A 21213-nucleotide genomic window follows, 5' to 3' on the forward strand; every position below is an offset into this window, starting at 1 on the left:
TTGTTTTTTTTAATCTTGATAAAAGTTACTTAAAGACAACAGGAAACTGTGGTGTTTTATAATTTTGTGCTTTATATAGTTTTGGTATTATGGAAACAGTGAACACCCAGTTCAAAGAGGCATAGAGCTCTGAGATTAAACTCGAATTGTTCTCCAATTTATCCATTTCAAAATAGCGTATGAGCTAAAACTCGACATTCTTGCCTTCATGAACACTTCAGCTCTTTTTACTTTTTCTGATATCATATACACCCTTGGGGTGAACTGCTGCTGACATCTGGATTGGATTTGCCAAGACAAGCCTGCCTTGAAACGTTTCTTTTTCTTTTTCTTTCTTCTTTTTTTTTTTATTACGGGCTCACCTGGTTGAACATTAACCTACATAGAAGAAAATGTTCATGTATCTAAAAAAAAATGTCAGGAGTGATGGTGTGGTACAGAGAGGAGTGAAAAATGAACAATGCAGCTTCAGGTCTACTGTCAAACTTGTTCAACTGCATTGTGAAGAGAATTGCATCTGTGGTCAGTGATGATAAAATATATGATATGTATGACATCTAAAATATGTAGCACATGTTCTGTATACCATACATAACAAATAGTGAATATAAATAAAGAAGCATATGCACAAAAGAATATATCATTTAATAAACACTGACAGTAAAAAAGGCTATAGAACAGTTTTTAGAGTCTGGATGGAAATTCGATGTCTTTATCCAGAATACAGTCAAATAGCCCCAATTAAAAATATAGCAAGTACTTTACAGGCTAAAATCAAATTAAAAGATAGATAAATGGTCGGATTGGTGTAACCACAGCACTCTTGAGTCATTTGAATGTGTTAGTTATGCTCTGAATAACGTTTCTGAAGAGCTTGTTTGCCATTTTGTATCATGGATACTGGTGTATAATGAATGGGTCAGGGTTATACCGGCTGACTGAACACATCAAGAGTCATTTGAAGTCTGCTGTAGGGCTGCACGATATGGTTTAAAAAAAAAAAAAAAAAATCATTGCAATTATTTTGACAGATAATGTGATTGCGGATTTTAGTGGGAGTGATCATTTTTGCATCATGCTTTTCATTTTAACTGGAAAAAACTCTCCAAATTGCAACAGCTGCAATTTGGATATAACCATAAATCGATTTTGTTATGATCTCCATTAATTGTGCAGCCCTAGTCTGCAGACAGCAGGATGAGATATAGATGCCATTTTGAGTCCAATTTATGTCTCTCATATTATATTATATTATATCAATGTGGTAGTTAAAGAAAGTGGTCAGGTTTCAGAGGTGTAGTGGAGTTTATATGCACATAGGGCGAATACCTATGTCTTTTCTGGCATGTCACAGTATACACACCTATCAGCAACTGCCATTGAAATGTATAGGAGAGTATACTCACCTCCTGCAGCTCTGCCAGCTCTGTGAAGTTAATAATAAATATGATGATGGATCTTGTGAGAGACTCTGCTGAATGCTGGAGCTGAACCGGGGCTGTGATGACAAATAGTGAGCGTCCCATGTCATGTGGGTTGAAAATACTGTTACGTTATATTGCAGAACATCTATTTATTTACCTGATGTTGCAATGTTTTAGTGTCAATACCAGTACTTTTGAATGATTTTTTTTGCACTGTTTTTTTTTTCAATATTAGAAATGTAAAATTTATTTATTTATTTGTTTTGTATAAAAATAAAATGTTTCATCACTCAGACTGTCAACTGTGAAAAACAACTTTCATCTTTTATCCCATTGCATCACTCAAGCATGACTCATGGAATTTTCACCAATCAGACATAGTCTCCATTTTTTTCCAGGTTATATTTTTCATCATTATCTTAAGGCAGTTCCATTTCATTTTTACTGCCATGTCATCAAAGATGATGAGCAGTCATCAAGGATGTTACGATGAAAAAAGTCAAGTGTGTGCAAAAAGGTGGAGTTGTTTGGGTCAGATGTTTGATCACTGCCTAGATACATTTTCTAATATTAGAACGTTTCCTTGATTTGCCCGGCTTCTCTGGTGACTCGGGAGCACATGGCCCGAGCAGCAGCCAATGGGAGTGCAGGATTAGCTTTCCCTCTCTCTAGCAACAGTGAGTTACTTGCTGCCTATTCATTAATTATTTTCCTGTGGTCTCCCTCAGCCGTTTGGACTCTGCTGATAGCAAAGTGCTTCGTCTCTCTCTCTCTCTCTCACTCAGTTTTTTCAGTTCTTTCTCTCGCTCTCCTCTCTGACTGAATAAAAAGTCTTAAAAAGGGATGGATCCAGTGACGGGGAGCTTGCCAGCTGCTGCTGCTGCTCTGAATTGTGAGCTACTCCAACAATATCTGACCAGGACTGTAACAGAGATGATTCTCCTCTCACCTCGTACGAGTTGCAACACTTTTTCTGCTCCGGAACAAAATAATAAAAAAGGACCGCTGAATCAAAGTGCTCGTTGTGCACTGCTTTTTCTACTTCTTCATCTTGCCTTTGATTTTTCTTCTTTGCAGCGCCAGCGCTGTGACTATAAACAAATAAAGAAAAAAAATGGCAAGTGGAAAAGCGACTGGACTTTTTCGCTGGGTGAGAACTGGGGGGGGGGGCAGTTGGAGGCAGGACTCTGTGTGTGTATTGGGGGGTGGGGGGGTGAAGAGCAGGTGGAGAGAGGAACGGAGGGAGGGAGGGAGGTTGAGGGTTGGGGGTGGTGGGGGGGAGGTTTATGGTGGTGTGAGGATTGCGGGCTGTGGTTGGGTATGCCAGTGCCACGTGTCTAGCCTGGCACCTCTTGCTTCTCGAGTCGGAGGATGTTGGATCGAGAGTCTGGCTGAGCCTGTCCGGCTTCTCTCTGAACCAAAAGTGGGGTGAGTGTTGCACTCTGCTGCATCCTGTTATCAAGATAACTCTTAAATCTTTTTCAAATGATGATTCTAACTCACGAAGGTTCGCAGGGAATGTTTGTTCGCTTTCCGAATGTCGTGGGGGGAGAGAGCCTGATCTAGACTAAGGTTCGAATGCATGCACTCCTGCATTCAAAGATGCGCCACTAAGATTTTAGGTTTAATTTTTAATTGTTTATTTTTATTTTTGCACCAGCGATGCATCACTCGAAACATACTCCACTGATGAACGTTTTCGAAACGATTGCACAACATCAGGCCTCACAAACCAGGCCTATGGTTATTTTGATCTGGACTTTTCGAGAAATGGCCCCAAATAGCTCCTTAGTCCTGACACAGAAGACCAACACTTCCATCCACTTTTGTGTTTCCTGCACCTTGTCTCTCTGCCCGTTTCATTTCCTCACTGTCATCCCTCCATCCAGCCCAGAGAGCCAAACAGAACCGTTGTCCTTGGTTGCACCATAGACCACAGATACCGAACTTAATCTGAAAACCCTAATCTCCCTCTCTGTCTCTCTCTCTCCCTGTCTCTCTCCCTGTCTCTCTCTCGCTTTCGTCTCTCTTCCTCTGTCAGCATAGTTGCCATTTTGAAATCGAACTTAGTAGCTTTTTTGTTTTGTTGCTTCACCCAGGTCTCAAATGGCAAAAGGAAGAGGTATATAATTTTTCTGTATTTTGCTTTTAGTGTAAACGTTCAGTGTTTCGGATGCTCAAAATAAGGATTTTTCAAATGGTGCCTCTCTTGAATTCGAATCGAATTTACCAGAACCCAAATATATTAGTAGAAGGTATTCGATTGAAATTGTTATGTTACAGTTACATTATCAAGTAATAATCGGGCACTTGTGCATGACGTCTTATTGGGCCTTGCAATCATCGTTATCAGAGAATATGCCGTTACGGGTCCATGGGTGACCTTTTTGCTGCACCATGATAATGACTGACTCAAACTGGTGTGAATGTATACATGGAAAACATTTTCTTTTTAGTGGGGTTTTATAATAATCTTCCCAGCTTCGGTTGTTCATTTGATTGTTCGTTCAGTGTTTTGACATGGAATAGTTTGGTTTGATTTGGCCACTTGGAGAGAATGCACCCAAAAACATTTCTGAGGGCACACACAGCAAACCCTTTTTTTCTTTCCTACGGAGAGGAAACTGTTGCAAAGGGTTCTGCATGTTTCAGAAATCTGGTTGCTCCACAGCCGTAGTGCAGGTCTTCGCTTGCTTTTGCGTGATCGTTCTGCGAACATTTTTTTTTTTTTCGCCGTTTTTGTCTGAATATGCTGAGATATGGCTAATTTTACACGGGTGTTCAAGTTGTGGGGACATTTATTTCACTGTGAAAGTTCCTGTTCCTGTGGAAACAGTGATGCGTCAGTTCAGGCTGTGAGTGTGTGAATGTAGAGTGGAGGGAATGGAGGCTCTTGTCCAGGGACCAAGTCTGCTGTTGGTTATGACGCAGCAGCATCATCCGATCCCTCTATCCCAACCGAAGACTGCACAAATGCATGGAGCTGCCGCAGTTCGCCATTTTCATGCTCTGGTTTAAGCTTCGGTCACATAGATACATGCCGCTTCACTTATGGCTGTTTATCGAAGAACATAGGGCTGTAATGATATTAAATGATATATTTTTTTTTACAATTTTAGTTCATATTATTGTTGTCTTACAGACCTACTGAAAATCTTTTTTTCCTTTTTCCCTGTTTTTTTGTTTTCGTCTTTATATTATACAGGCTGGTCATAATCCCTGTGCAGAACATGTGGGAGTGTGAGAAGACCGAAGAGGAATAAATACCATCCCACCGCCACTCATCCTCCAATCAGACCACTTTGTTTGACCGTGAAGAGCCAACGACACTGGGCCCTCGGCCGGCTAGTCCTCTACAAGGCTGCTCTTACAGCACCCAGCCGGCAGTTTTTTGCTGCTTGAAAGAGCATGTTGCCAACGCTCTCCCTCTGCTCTATCATTTGGCTCAGCCGGGGTATCAAGCTGAGGAAAGTGCTCCAGTCCACCAACACCGGTCAGGTCTGAAACCACTGCCGCAGCAGACACAGCAGCAGGACAGTACCTTATCTTCTTTTGGACATGCTTCTAAGCTTCGGGTGACTCCTCCCCGTCCCCTCAAGCATCCCACCATCGCTTCCCCAGAAAAGAATTTGGGTTTCTGAAGGGAATTTCTGCATAGCCATACCCTACTGGTGCATTGGGACTCAGGGTCCGCCATCTAATCCCCTCTTCGGCAGCCATTTTGATTTTCTCCTGCCTTTCAAAATGGCGGCGGAGGGTTTTCAGTACCGTGCCCTCTACGCATTCACCAAGGACCAGGAGGAGGACTTGGATCTGCAGCCTGGGGATCTCCTGACGGTCAGCAAGGCCTCTCTGCTGTCCATGGAGAGCTACCAGGAGGGGTGCGTGGAGCAGCCCGAGTGCCTGGGCTGGCTCCTGGGGTACAACGAGCGCACCAAGCAGAGAGGCGACTTCCCAGGGACGTATGTTGAGTATGTGGGCCCCGTTAAGATGGCCCTTCCATCCAGCCAACCCAGGTCCCAGCGACCCCTCCCAGCTGCTCCCAGACCAGATTCGTCTCAAGGTAAGAAACCTAAAACGCATTTATTATAGTGCGCTGCGCCATTTCTGTCAGCAGTGTTTTGACACGGTTAGGCCACCGTTCCCGTTATGTAACACTGAATAAATCAGTTACTCTCAACATGCAGTTTTATTCCACATTTGACGCTGGCCGTAGAATATTATGTCACAATATGAGAATTTGTTAACATCAAAGCCAGCTGTCAGTTATGGTATTTGCGTCTTTCTGAATGCGGGGGTTTGAATGAATAAGGGGCCAGTGTCTTACGGCGCAGTGAATGTCGCAGTGCTATCCATGTAATAATCAATTTGCTGCTTTAACTGACATTGCAATAATTTGTTCAACTCTAGCAATGCAGTTATTGTGACTCTTGATGATGAAACTTGGCTCAGAATACATTTTTGTTTAATACGCCTATTTATTCATTTTTTACATATTTATTCCGCTTGCGTCATCGTTTCAACAAAAAGATCATGGACGTCACAAATGTCACAGTACATACCAACATGCATTTTCTTTTTGTGTTATTAGCAAGCAGTAAGCAGAATATAAATAGTTAACTCAGTAATCAAAGCCTCCTTAGCAGCTGTTATCAATGTAGATTTTTACTTTTGTCATGCAAGGATTTTTTTTTTTTTTTTTTTTTTTGGCATAACAACTTGCTAGATTTTTTCTTCAAACACGACTGTTGCCGTTATATTTTTGTTGACATATTTCTCGGGTGTAGGAGCAGACCAATGTATATATACACAAATTTATATATGCCCAGCAGCTATTGGATGGTAGTTGCTGTAGTTCCTGAGTTATGCTTCTGGTCAGCCACCTTGGGAGTTTTGATAGGGCTCTCACGTTTGGCAGTGACCGCAAACTGACCTCCTTAATCTATACTTAAACCACGTCATAAGCCTTGCCTCTTTGGAGACGCAGCTAACCAAATTCTCCCTGCTGAATAATAAAGGGCTAATCCAGTTACTGACTGGACTCTCCTGTACAGGTCTCTCATTGATTCTGTCTGTCTGTGTGGCCTCCTTTTACACCTAACATTAACATGTGTGTCAGGCGTCCAAACTGCATCTGGAGAGGGCTTATCTGCACAAAAACGCATACCTCCCTGGCACCATATTTTGTTCTTGACCCTCCACTCAACTTTCCTGCATTTTAATGGAAAAGGGGAGAGTTGGGGTGATGGCAGGGGGCTGCAAATAATGTGTTCAGCTGGGCTATTGTGCGCCGTGATGAAGTTTTCTAATTTTAGAAGCGTAATTGCCAAACAGAATTTCTAAAGTTCTATGACACTGGGAAGCTGAGCTCCCAAATGGTGTTTTTCATTTTGCCTGTTGACATTTTGGGAGAAGCTGGTGTTTAAAAGAGCTGAATTCTTTTTTTCTTTTCTTTTTTTTTAATCCAAATGGATGGTTAATTGAATGTTAAGGAGGTACAATATTACGTTTTTACCGAAGAGAGAAGTGCTCTGTTCTCTCCCGACTCTCTGCACTGCTGTTACTTGGGGAACATAGGCACGACTGATATTAATTCATGATGGTAAGAGCCTTCTTTCAACAGCAGTAACTTCCAACTCAAACATATACTTGGCATGGGACGGTCTACCTAAGCGAGCTCAGCTCGAGTGAAAACTTTGATTTGTTACCGAAGTTCCTCTGCACTCCCAAGATTTCTCTCACTTGCTCTTCTCTCGCCCTGCCCTGCTTTCAGCCTTAGCCGTTTAATTTATTGTTTCCTTGTATCGATGCCAGGTTCGTTGGGCCAATATAGATAAATAAAAAATGATAAATCATGCGGCCTGTGTGATTTGTACTGGGATGAAACCATACATTCCTCCCCTGAGATGAAATAGAGATGCACCAGTCCTCTTTTTGTCAGTTCTGATCCAATTCCAGTACCTGAATTTGGATATCTGACGATACCACAGCTCTTTTTTTATAACTGAATATTCTTAATGTTGTTGCTGTTATTATTAGGGTTTTGTTGGTGTTGTTGCTGTTATTATTAATGCTGTTATTGTTGTTGGCATTATGTGTAAGGTTACATGAGGCTGTAGTCAACCACACAACACTTAGCCAAATGTCAGGGGCTTTTTAGTCGGGCGACAGAAATCACATGTGGCTGTACTCTCTGCTCTCCGCTCTCCTCGCATCCCGCGTAAAGGTTTAAATTACGACGGGCTTAGCAACAACGAGCCCCAGAAAAGCAACACAAGCTGTATGCGCTCCAAAAAATATCTGAAACGTGTTACAAACAAACATTGTAGTCGGTGGTGGGCAGAAGACTGGTCAGCTGGTTGAGCGATTTCCGTGTGGTGCCATCAGAGGTTCACGACGAGGCAGCTTTGGTCCAGGAGGCCGTCGGGCAGGCGTGTGCACGTACAAGCGTGGGCGCAACTTTTTTTATGAGGACAAGCCGGCGTCCTGCTCGGCCCACCCACATCACTTGTCCCATGTTGATACTCCTCCTCACCTCTCAAAGAAAATGAATTAAGGCCAGGTGATTTTTGTTGCCCATGTAAGCTCCACCTGTATGTCTAACTCTAGAATTCTGCTGGATACTATAGCTTTTTAATGACTCATTATGTGCCACAATATTTTGGCTTGCGGCTTAAAATTGCAATATTACATATTTATTAGTATGTATTTGTGTGTGGAATCTGGATCGCTATTTGGATTATAATGTCCGTCCGATATCCATTGTGTGAATTACACCAGTATCAGCACGTGATACTGATATTGGATTGGACTGGTCTCAGTTCTGTGTCAGAAGTTATATTCTCTGTAATGCTGTGGTGCATTTTATAACAGATGGGCCGACTACCACTCTGAGCACGTAGCCTGTGAACTCTGATTTACCTCTGGTACAGGTGATTGGTTATTCATCGCATACAACAAAGCTGGGCTGTATTCAGATTCATTAGTTAGGATTAATTTCTCAACATTTTTCATGAAACGTCTTGAAATGCAGGGAATATCGCAGCTACAGCACAGGTTTCCCCAGAACTCCATGTGGCTTTGTGTTGCACTATCAAATGGGATTTCTCATTGGCTGATTAGGATAGCTGAAGAAAAAAAAAAAAAAACAGAATAAAAGGAACGTATTAGTGAACAAGCACAGGCATCAGTATCAAGGCCTTTCTTTCTTGCTACCAGAGGCATGTGAGGGGGACTACAGTATCCTCAGAGTTTGACAGACAGTGAGACAAACCAGTTGGGCAGCAGGCGTTTGTCTCCGTGATTTGGATAGACAGGGGCAGAAGTACCAAGTGAAGCACAGCAAGAGAGAGAGAGAAGGGGAGAGGAACGGCAGGCAGTGGCTGAAGGAAAGCTTGGCTTACCACCAAAAGTGCATTGTAGATTAGAAATGGGTAGGCCCAGATTTTACAAATATCATCTTTATTTCCCTGAAGGAATAGAGGCCCTGGTCGTCGTGTGAATAGAGCTATTGTTAGTGTGGCCCATTTACTATTCCCAGAGATAGTAACATTTGGCATCTATGGGCAGCATCATGGCCTAGTGGTAAGGAAGGTTGACCATGGTTCCAGGTTTAGTTTTTCTGTCCTTAACTAATATCTGTCCCTCCAGATATGGCTGAACTTAGAATAATAAAAAAAAAACTAGCTGCTTACAATCCAGTGTTGATTCAGTTTTTTTTTTTTTTAGAACACAACTTTCGTAGCCGTTTGTTTACTTTTAGAAGAAAGTTCAAAGTGCAAGAAAGATCCTGCATTTTAAGGTAGCAAAAGCATGACAAGAAGCAGATGAAATGCAGTAAAGCAGATTGCCTTGCCAATAGGTTCACATGGCTCATATACTGGGATTCATAAAATTGCATAGGTGGATTCTGTGCAGGCCTTTACCGGTGCAAAGGGGCCTGCATTACAACTAGGCTATCCCTGTCCTACTGATATGCAGCATGTCACATGTGAATGTGATGTGTCGACCACATATGTGCCCTAGTGGGATGTGCAAAGAAATAAATTCCTTATTACTTTGTGTAATATGGCAATAAAGTGCTTTGATTTCCATCTACGAGTACTGTGTCACCTCTGCATCAAAGTTTACATGAACAGCTTGGATTTTCTAGCTGTTATTTCGGCCATGAATTGACCCTAAGTCCTGCACACAGTGCAATAGTGTTGATTCCACACTGAAAGCCAGTTTTATGAAATGGATTTTTTTTGGTGAACTAATAGTTCTGCAGCTATGCAGTGCATTTCGTTTTGTAGCGACTTGGATTGACTGATAGCAGTAAATACGCGTGTGACAATCAAGCCAGATTGTGAATAAAAATCAGTTCCATTCCCCTGACACCAAGGCGAAATGTTTCTCAACTTGTGGCGCAGCAGAAATAATGCTACAAACCCAGGGAGAGTTTTTTTCCTCGCTCCCCCCTTTCTCCCTTTCCTCTCCCTGGCCTCACTTTTACTGCCTGCTGAAGTGAACCATGGCTTGGCATTTTTGCAAACTCCTCCCTGCTCCCTCCCTCTCTGCCTTCTTCCCTCACTTGCTCTCTCCTTCTCTCTTAGTCCTCGTCCCCCCTTTCACCCTCTCTCTCTCTCTTTTTCTCTCTCACTTTCTTTCTTTCTCTTGCTCTCTCCCTCTTCCTCTTCCTCCCTCCCTTCTTGCTGCTGCTTCTCTCCCTTATTCACATACACGTCTGATACTGTCTCAGGGCAGCTATAAACCATGTAGTGGGGCCAGTTCTCAGAAAGGAGAGGCCTCCTCTCAATCTCTCCACTCCACTCCCTGTGCCTTACCAGGAAAACACTTTCAAAGAACCCATGGAGGGAGTGGGAGGGGGGTGGGTGAGCGAGCGAGTGAGAGAGGGAGAGAGAGAGAGAGAGAGAGAGAGAGAGAGAGAGAGAGAGAGAAAGAGAGAGAGAATTGGAAAGATATGTAGAGGGTGAAAAGAAGAGGGGGTGGGGGGTTACACTGTAAGCCTAGGCCACCCTAGCCAACTGCAAATATAGGAACCAGCTGTATTTGGTTTATCTTCTAACTGTTGCATTATTCTCTTACAGTTTAGTAAATTTAGCACATTATAGTTTTCTGGGATATAGAACCTTATTTTTCTGGAGATTCTTTTTCTTTTTTTTTGGTTGGTGCTGGAGAAGAAAATGAAAAATCATTTAGGCAAAAAGTTTGCCTCTTGCAAAATGAGCTGATTAAGAAAAGCAGAAACAGTGAAGTAAAAATCGCACTCTTGAGATATTGTTTGCCGTGAGGAAATGTTTATGATAATTGTTGCTCGTTTCTGCAAAGTGTCACCCTCTCGAAGCATTAGGAGCTGTCGAGAGCATTTGAATTTTGACAGCAGCTGTGTAATTACATGAGGCTAACTGGGAAAACCTGCAAGTTTGGTCCTCCTCAGACCGTCCTGCACACGCTATCAGGAAAGTTTATTGTTACATAACTGGCAATGATATGACTCGCTTCACCATATCTACAGGATCAAATGATACTTTATCTGCCCCATTTGAATGCCGTTTTTTTTTTTTAATGAAGAATCAGATCACACTCATCGTGTCTCAATCTGCCTGCTGTTACACAACTTACTGATCACTAACTCTGCCCGAATGCTGCACTCTCACAAGATGTGGATCACCAAAGACGTTGCTTGTGTGTGACAAGACGGCATGGCTCATCTGTACACGTGTGGCTTTGAAGCATGTTGTGACAGAGGAGTGGACAGTCTGTCCCGCCTGTCTGTATGTCAGGATGCAGTGAAGACAAGTAGCAGTGAAACTTGACCAGCAGCACGCACGCTGTGACACACTCTTGGTGAGACACACTGACTGTCCCGTCACCGCCGTACACCAGGAACACATGCATGAGGGTTACTGATGTGTTTAAAAAAATGTTGGTGTGTTTTTCTTTTCATTGGCTTTTCATTGACTTTTAATGTATGTCCAACTACATGCACTTGGAAGACACTGAAACCTTGAAAAGTAATTTTCATATTGAAGAAATAACGCAGATAAAAAAAATAGTTGTTTAACAGCTCATTCACTGCATTGATGCATGGATTCTACATTCTGCTGAAAGAAATAAATAGAATGAAATGCTCTGATTTTGGCCTAAATTGATTTTAACTTTTTGTGAATGCATTCTTAATAGAATAAATAATGTAAAAGAAATTTAGTTATCTCATCGAGGTAAATTGTGGCTAAATGTAGGCTAGTAAATTGAATTATTGCCTTAAATTGATTTGTGTTTGTGAACTGAGTTCACAAACACAAATCAAATTGAATCGTCCAAAAAAGAAAAAAAATCTTTAACCAAATAGCCAACTATTGAGTCATGAATCAAACCAAAATGTTTTAGCAACTGATGTTATGCCAAAGAGTCACACCGCTAAAAAACAGAATGGCTTGACACCTTAGTGAGGGATATGCATGGGGGAGTTTTTAAGTCAGGCCTTCATGAAAACTTTTCATTTAATTTTTCCCTCATTTTTTCCTAACATATCAAGCAAAAGGTACAGCATTGTGTCAGGCAAGAGACTGAGCGGTTTTTGCCACGGTTTGAGAATGAGAACTGATGGCAGATTCACATATACGCAGCACAAATACCAAGCGTTGGAGTGTTGGAGTTGAAGTGAGGACATTCCAGAGGCTTAACGCGACCGGTGCAATCTTATGAATGAGTTCACATTTCTTTTCACCGTTGGAGTGACTTCACTTCTGACCGCCGCAGAGCTCTGAGAAAGCGAGAGAATGCAGGAGAGCCAGCTCTGTCTTACATAAGCATACTGATGGAGAAGATACAGAGCAAATACTTTGCCTCACATAGCTCTGCTGCTTACAGGTCGCTTCATGCATTGCACTGATCAAACTACAAACACTGGATTTTTAGTATTTAAATGACCTTCGTATGTTCAGCTTCATATTTGGGTTGGGTTGTGGACAAGTCTGGTGGACGAGGTTTAACTGGTTTGATATTGATGCGAACCAACTGAACTGGCATTTGTCATAATCAAACTAAAAAGTAGCCTACATCTGTGCCGACGATGCTAAATCACTCTTGTGTTGCATTAGTACTCAGACCAGCTGATCGTGGAGCTGGATAGACAGCGAGGTCGTCTCAGAGAAAACACATCCACCTCGATTAAGACGTCAATCCAGTCTGTTCAACCCTCCGTAGACTTGCTTTGCAAACAAATACATCTTTCCAGAGCCACCTCGACCACACAGAACAAAATTTTGAAGGACTCATCGCAGCTGAAGCCATCGTGAAATAGTAGCAGACGCAGAATAATTCACTCCGGGACCGCCTCGATGACCTGATGTCCCGTAGGGCCAAGCTTTGAATTGTAAACACCCCCAAGTGAAACGAAATTGCCGGGAACCGCTCAAGGTCACGTCCGAGCTGCTGCGGGAGGCCGGGCGCTGATGTGTTCCCAAAGAAAGTGAAACTCAAGAGAGCACTCACTGTATGTCAGACTTTTTGAAACCAGCAAACTTCCAGACAGCAGACACATTTCCTCTGTTGGGCACACATTCTTCTGGTGTATCTCCGCTCTCTTTCTTCATCTTGAATATACTGTAGTGGTGCAGCCTCTCCCAGCTCTGCTGCTGCCTGGCTAGCTGGAGAGCTGTACCCAGCATGCCGTTCAGTGGTGTAATTTTGTAAATGTATTCGTAAAGTTTGTAAGAAGGGCACACAGTTAATGAGGGTTCCCACTCAATAAACTTCACAATGTTCCATGAGGCTCCTGGCGGCTCCAGTATGACCCACCTATGGGACGGGTGAGTCATGTGACACCTAGTGGTAAAAATTGGCCCAACCTTACTTCATATGTAGAAAACAGAACTTTATACCAACATGGCTGAACATCCAGTGTCTAATTTGAGCCTGCTCTTTGAGTCATTTGCAATCATGACTTAATCAGAGTTTCCCTCAGGAGAAACTGGAAACCCAGTCTTGAGATCTTTCGCTTACAAAAGGTACATACTTAGAAGGCTTCAGGTGCAGCAGGACTCACTTTCTAGTATGCAGAAGTGCAAACTATTCTTTCATTATTCTTTTTTATCTTCCTCTCCCTCTCTATTGATCATTCTCTCAGTGACTGAGTCCCAGGGCATGTCAAGTCATAGGCTCCCAGCATGCAGACTGCCAAGAAGCTGGTTGCCTCTCTCTCTCTCTCTCTCTCTCTCTCTCTCTCTCCCCTTCCCTTTCCAAAAGCCAGAGAAGACTCAGGGCCACAGCTGCTTTCTAAGGGAAAAAAAAAGAAAAGAAAGAAAAAACGATCTCTTGCTCTGCACAAAATTCAAAGTTTGCCCAAGTTGGTGTTTGTTTTTAGTGAAAAGGAGTCAGGGAAAACAGTGTGCGACAGGAAAAAAAGTGTTCATTTGTGTATTTGTAAAAGAGAAAGTTCCTTCCTCTTGGAGAGTACATGGCAATTCATTTTCTCCTCCCATCCGCATCCCAAACTATTGGAATACATTTGTTTGGTGGTTTTATAGCCTATATTAGTGCTTATTTTCCTGTTCCATTTTATTTCCCTTTTTTATTGCTTGCGGCCCACCCGACCCTGACTGTGTACGGGTTTCTTGAGGATTGCCTTTTGCTCTGTTGTGTTGAATAATCACTTATTATGCCCTGTAATGCAATAACTTTTGCATTCTGCATGCCTGCCTATGCTGTGTTTTTAGTATTTATAACAATCCAGGCTCATTTAGACAATCGTTATTCATCTTCACAGTGATGTTTTTAACAAAATGAGAATATAGGATTATGGATAACATAGTAAGAAGATTAAGTTGGGCCATTGCATCTGTCATGTCTTGCAGCTGTAGATCAAGGCCCCTCATGGTACATGAAAATCCAGACTATTCCACGTTTTAGATTGTGATTGTGTGCATGCATGTGCATGATGTGTAGCCTATGTGAAAACTGTACTGAACACCCAAGGGAGAGATTGTGATGTGAGAAGAGGGGGAGGGGCCAGCCAACTAAAATGGCCAAGAGGGATGAAGGAAAAGTAGAGGCCTGTCTGTGTGCTAGCTAAGCCAGAGAGCTGGAGACGCTGCCAAGCAAAGTTTCCATGTTTAACCGGCAGGCGTGGAGACAGGGAGGGAGGGAGAGAGAGAGAGAGAGAGAGAGAGAGAGAGAGAGAGAGAGAGAGAGAGAGAGAGAGGGAGGGGGGCAGAAAGAGAAAGAAAGAAAGACTGAAGGAAAGTAGGAAAAGAAAGAAAGTAAAGCACACCAAGAAACAGAGAGAGAGAGAGAGAGAATGGCAGGCAGAGAGAAGCAACAGAAAGAATGCAAGGGAGCAAAGGACACAGAAAGAGAGAGAGAGAGAGGGAACAGCAGAAAGAAAGGGAGGGAGGGAGTGAGAGAGGGAGGGAGAGATTCAGAGAAAAAGAGAGCAAGAACCAGAGAGAGAGAGAGAGAGGGGAACGGAATGTGCTGACGCGGCGTTTCTTGTCTGAACTCCCCAAATTAATAATCAGCAGTGGTTTAGCCGAGCCGTGCCAGGAGCAGGAGCCTACTGCCAAGCCCCGGCCAGGCCAGGCCCTCCCTGCTCTCAGCCCCCCTCCCACCCAGCACACAGCACTGCTCTGGGGCCGAATGGGAGGCGCTGCCTGCCTGCCTGGCCTGGCCTGGCCTGGCATACTGCCACAGGGCTTTTGCTTGTTCAGGAGTTTTGATTAAATCCTTTATTGTGCTCCACTCACGCAAAGAGCCAAGGCGAAACGCCGAGCAGGATGGACCGGAGGGGAGGAGAGAAAGAGAGAGGGGAGAAAAGAAAAGGAGAAAAAAAGAGAGAAGGAGGGGAGGGAGGGAAATGGGATCTCTCTTTTTTCCCTTTTGCTTTCTCCTTTTCTCTTTCTCTCGCACTGAAAAGATGTCTGATACAGTCCACGGGGACTTGTAAAGTAGATAAAGGTTTCGCACACCATCAGCAGTTACTTTTTTGGTTTGTTTGTTTGTTTTTATTTTCACTCTTCTGACTTAAGGCAATTTTCTTTTGCTTTGTACAATTACTATTGTCCCTTTCTTATTATTGTATATCTCATCAGTTAGACAACACTGGAGCAGACTACCACAGCACAATGCAATCACTAAATTGTCTCTGTTTTTGTGAAATTTAAGATTCACACAATGTAAGGCTGTGTTATCAAAAAATCAAACTTGCTGAGTGTGTTTTTTTTTATTATTATTATCAAAACAGGTGTGCTTCTTGCACAATGGACACTGATATCTGCTCATATCATTATTTATTGTTCTTTGTAGATTTTATAGATATTTACACCATTATATGCACTATACATCTGCAACTGCTCCTAGTTAAGTGTGCCCTTGTCAGTGCTGCAGCACCCCTGTGGCTTTTGGAGGCTGTGAGCCAGAAGTGTAATGGTGATTTGTGTTGTTGTTTCAGCTGTTTCTATGCCGGACCTGAGTGAGCAGTTCACACCGCCAGAGACTGCTCCCCCAGCGCTCGTCAGCCTGATCCAGGCCATAGAGAAGAGAGGTACGACCCTGTCAGCTGGCCAACTTTCTTGTCTCTGTCCTCTCGTCGTTCTGTCCGTCCGTCTGCTGCCGTGACTTTCCGCCTGTGTGTAGCTGTGTGTGTGTGTGTGTGTGTGTCTCCTGCTGCCTGCTGCTTGCTCTCATGCATTCAACAGCATTTGCATGAGCATAGAAACACCTAAATGCACTGCATCAGGTAGCTTTACCCAGACAGAGAGACAGATCTGCCAAGGAGGAGGTTCTGGTTAATGCACTCGAAGTTAGAACAATGTTCTCATTGGTTATCACTTTGGTGACAGCCCTGTTCTGTAGGTTGATTCACACCCTGTTATTAACAAATAGAGCTCAGAGGGGCTCCATTCACAGTTTCATCAACCCCCCACCCTCCTGTTTTCCTCAAATAGAGACAACCACAGACAGCTGTATGTACATACAGTACATACTTATACATGTACAGCTCCACACACACACACACACACACACACACACACACACACACACACACACACACACACACACACACACACACACCCTGTTCTGTTCACACAACGACTGAAACAGATCCATCTTCCTGGGCAATATGGACACAATCATTAGAACAGTAATAATAAAATGTTGGTTTGATATTTATATTGACAATACAGTGCTATAACAAATATATAACAATTTATATATAAAAAATACCTGCTAATCAATACAAAATTAAATGTTAAATTGATGTTCATTACATTGATCTCCACTGGAATATGATCATATGATGACACTCATTTTCTAACAGTATTCATTCATTTGTCTCAAATCCCACACTGTGAGATTTTAATTAGCTTTTGGATTTTAACAATCATTTTGACATCTGAAATGTGCATTAAAATAACTAAATCATTATCTGTTCACAACATGAGCCTGTCATTTGAAAGATGATGATAAATAATAATGTTGTGTGACTTATGCCACTGGATACTTGACTTCTTTACATAGCCATTATACATTACACACTCTGACTGTGTGGTGTGGTTTTCACAAGTACCTGAGAGACTAACTTGTCTCGAGGAATTGCCTCCTCGCTCCAAACTCTACCCCCCCTCACCTCCAAGCTGTCTGGCCCCAGCATCAAAACCTTGAGCCATGAGCCTGAAAGAGAAATGGAATAATTACAAGTTATTATATAGCTCAGTGTTAAACAAAATATTCTGCCTCCTCTCCCAAGCTTGGCAAATAAAATCTATAAAAATCTATAAATAAAATTCCTTCCTGAAGCACAACTCAAGTTTTTCACAATCATCCAGCCCAAAAAAAAAAAAAAAAAAAAAATCAGCATATATGGATGTATGTATTGGAATGATATTGGCCCTTTATGAAACCGTCCATGTCATCATATGTTTGAGCTTCCCTCCTGACCTCAACGGCATGAAAAATAGTCTATAACTAGCAGTTAAATTAGTAATAAAAAAATTAGTAATACTTTCTGCACATCAATTTTTCATTTCAAGGCAGTGATTTATCCCTGAGGTTCCCCTGCCATTGAATAGGAGGGGTAGGTCTTCCTGTCTTAAAGAGCTGCTAGAATTTCATTATCCTGGATTTTAGTGGAGAGTTTATGGCTCATCATCTAAATGCTGTTGCAGAGGCTTCCCACCCAAAAAGAACAAAGCCCTCAGGAGAAACATAAAATCCTTGTCATTGTAAGTCATGAAAACTGTCAGATTTGTAGATATTAACTATTGCCATGAAATGTATCAGCTGTTAGCATTTCAATACCTAAATATTAGTCCATTCATTGAGAACCCCTATCTGCCAGATCTTTTTTCTAACCACAAGGCCACCATGTCTCGTCTGCTTTAGCTCCATCAAATCAAGACTAATAGTTCACCTTAATCCCCCAGCCAGTCACTCTCCTGGGCGTTGCCACATGCACAGCTATACATCTGTATTGAATGTCCACTATTCCCGTTGCATTATCCCCTCCTTTCTCTTCATACAATATCTGTCATGTTACTGTAAGTTATCTAACCCAAACCGGGTAGCCATGCATAAAAGAGGAGCCCCTCTCACAAGAATGATCTGGTGGCCGTCGTGTCGGGCTCACATTCATGTGAACTCCATCTTTTGAATGGCAGGTTTGCTGGGAGTTGAAGTGCCATTGCTCTTTTATCCCCTTCAAGTAGAATATGTTCATATACTTCTCTTCTCTTTACTAATCTGCTTGACTTCATTGTGCTTGCTTGTTATTCACTATTTTTTATTCAGTTTTTAAATTCTCGATAGTGTTCATCTTTATTCTGTTATCTGTTGTGTTATCTGTGGTTCTCAGGTCTGGACTCTGAAACACTGTACAGGACAGCTAGTTCCTTGGCCTCAGACAGCCCAGTGCTCAGTCTGATTTCTGGTGAGTTAGCCTGAGTCAATGATGTACACTTTCTTCTTGTGATATTGGGCTATACAGATAACATTGACTTGACTTGACTTCCGTGATGTGAGTAATAATGTTGTGTTTACACTGCATGCTAAATTTTGTTCCAGAGACTTACTCTAACTGTCAAAACAGGACTTTGGAGTTTCACTTATGCTTCGCTGGTTACATAAAGTTCGCTTTCTGAGCATGCATGCTCTTTTGCAGCAATGCCTTGCTTCCTATTTACACAGTTGGAGTATGCATATATTGTATATTCACAATAAGGAAATGCCTAGTTCAGCCACAGTGGCCTACTGGCAGCTCAATTTAAAGGCAGAATGAGTAGCATTTTCCTAAAAAACAATGTATAGACGCATTCAAAAATAATCTCTGTCAGTCATCACTTATGACCCACTAGAAGTGTGTGGTGGTGTGTGTATTGCTGTGCTCGACCAATAACAGTGCACAGTACCAGATTGATAGCACAACATCCAATAACAAGTTACAAACATTGCGGACACTGACTGCGAAAAAGGAAATATAGCGAGGCTTAACACCAAGTGGATAAAGCTCATTCCACAACTTTCTGACCAAATGCTTTACATTTGTGTTTACGAACTGCAACCAACAAACTCTACTCATTCTGCCTTTAAGTGCCTTGCTCAATGGCATGCTTTTCCTGCCTTCAAAGAAAGTAGCTCTTTACTTTCCATTGTGGAAAGGGACTGAGCAAGTTCCTTTCAGGTCCCAAGCAAGCTTTTTTAAAACTTAGAGTGATTGGTGAAATGAAATCAAGTCCAGCATAGTCAAGAGGATCTTTCCTTCTTTCTAGCTTTCCCTGTTGGACTGTTTTGCATTTTATTTTTCTTTGTCCTGTGTGTACATGTATACGCTTTGGTCCAGAGGGTGACATCAGTCAGAGCGACGTGGGTTTCCTGTCAGAGTGTGTCCTGCGTTACCTGAGAGACCTCCCATCACCCCTCATCCCCACCTGTACCTACCCTGACCTACAAGCTGCTGTCAAGCTGCAACAACAGGTCCTACAGCAGTCAGCAGGTATGTCCCATTTCTTAGTGGCTTTGCAGACTAGGTAGTGTTTGTTCCAGGTTTCATAAGCAGAAGAGGCGATTTTGCCAACTTATTTTTTATTTTTATTTTTTGTATTTTTTTTCCAGCGAGGACAGAAACACTGAAAGGTCACACTTTAATTGAATAAAATAGAGTCGTGGCTCCCTCTCTGTATAATTACCACCATCCCATAATGGCTTGTTAAAACCTCTTTACAAAAAGCCAAACTGAAGTCACATTGTGCTGAACCCCTGAATGTGTCCTGACCTCTCTAGATGTAGGATGGTAATAGAATAGCATTAGCCCTAAAATGAGCTGTGTGCTGCTGATGATGTGTTTTTAGAGAGGAGAATGCTACCCTTCATAGCTTCAATACGTCTAATCTAAGTAAAAGAATTGCACGAGGCCTAAAATGAGCTAAGCCTTATATGCTGCTGACCGAGGAAGGTTACATGTCACAGCTGGGAGAATAGAGCCAAGTGTAAGGAGAGGATGAGCTCACCGAGGCATCCTAGAAATGCTTCAGCTGATTGTCCTCTGCACGGAAACTTAGAGTATACACTCAGTACTAGGTCAGCATGATTTTATTCCAAATACAGACAGACATATCCACAGAAACATCTATTGTCCGTTTTAAAGGAAAAGTATGTCGGATAGAAATTGAGTCGAAGACTGAAATGGGATATAATATCCATAAACAAGAAATGGAGAACTGTAGGGGTTACATAAAGTTAGAATAAGTCTTTTTAATCTGCATAAGTGTGCATCTTGTTTTTACATGCCATGTTGCTTCACCATGTTTGAAGTGAGGACAACGAAGGGAGGGAGTAAATTACAGAGTACAGCACATGTAGTGGTAATCCAAATGGGTTAAAACCAATAAGAAGAATGAAAAAAGTTAGCGTAATTATTCATTTTGTCACAATATTATTATCTGAAGTTCCTCAGTGTGGCTGTTTGACCTCTGTCCCAGACGGTGCAGTAGCCGGCAGTCAGGACAGAGAGGTGAGCCTGGTCCTGGAGAGCTCCACCAGTGTCCCTCTCCACCACCAGCTCACCCTGCAGTACCTCCTCACACACCTGGCCAAGGTCACTCAGGCTCAAGTCAACAACGGCCTGGACACACACACGCTGGGGAAGATCTTTGGACCGCTGCTGATTCGGACAGACTCCTCCACCCATTGGTGAGTTATGGCTCAGTCATGTGTCACAATCAGCGCGCACATTCAGAATCGTAATAATAATTTTGGCCAAAGCGTTTGGGTGTGTTGCCTGCAGTTGTCAAGGATATGGTCAATGAATGGCAACTGGCGCCATTTCTTTAATGTTGGGGGGGTCCGTAAGTGTCAGGTCTGTTTTTGTACAGGGCTTGCAGGTGTCTAGCTTCACAGAAAGCATGAACATGGTGATTGGGTGGACAAATGGCAGAGTGAGCTGCAGTTTCATCTTTCCACACAAGTTTAGAGGAGTGAAAAGTCTTGAACATTTGGCGTGGACAGTAATATAAGGGCTTTTTACTTCAAGAAAACTTGGGTTTGTTAATCCTTTGACACATTAGGAAACTGTATTACTTGAGCAAATCTAGACCTGAAACTGAATTTGTGATATTAGGACCCTCATTCATTCTGTTGTTTCACTACTGATTGATGGGTTGTTTAACTAACTGATTGATTGATTGGCAGGTTGTCATTGGATGAGGACTTGCCTGCCCTAGCACTGGAGAGGCTCCTGATAGAGAGAACTGTGGAGCGTGAGCTCATTCCTCCAGGTACATGAGTTTTCTTA

The 21213-nt window shown here is 42.5% G+C and overlaps 1 protein-coding gene across 4 annotated transcripts in view; it reads left to right on the top strand.

Moving 5' to 3' along the window:
- Window positions 1-21213, top strand: part of pik3r2 (phosphoinositide-3-kinase, regulatory subunit 2 (beta)) — a 32711-nt gene that overhangs the window by 3885 nt on the left and 7613 nt on the right. The window contains exons 1-7 of one of the 4 annotated variants that reach the window (XM_030074287.1): window positions 2082-2574; window positions 4630-5487; window positions 15877-15969; window positions 18280-18354; window positions 19264-19416; window positions 20402-20612; window positions 21111-21196. In XM_030074287.1, coding sequence (XP_029930147.1) covers window positions 5169-5487; window positions 15877-15969; window positions 18280-18354; window positions 19264-19416; window positions 20402-20612; window positions 21111-21196 — 937 coding nt within the window. In that variant the 5' untranslated portion in view covers window positions 2082-2574; window positions 4630-5168. Of the gene's footprint in view, window positions 1-2081; window positions 2575-2728; window positions 2853-3205; window positions 3547-4629; window positions 5488-15876; window positions 15970-18279; window positions 18355-19263; window positions 19417-20401; window positions 20613-21110; window positions 21197-21213 lie in introns of those variants that run through there. The other 3 variants (XM_030074284.1, XM_030074285.1, XM_030074283.1) reach the window with 3 other exon arrangements.

The sequence above is a fragment of the Myripristis murdjan genome, chromosome 17 (genome assembly GCF_902150065.1).
Source record: "Myripristis murdjan chromosome 17, fMyrMur1.1, whole genome shotgun sequence".
NCBI classification, from domain to species: Eukaryota; Metazoa; Chordata; class Actinopteri; order Holocentriformes; family Holocentridae; genus Myripristis; species Myripristis murdjan.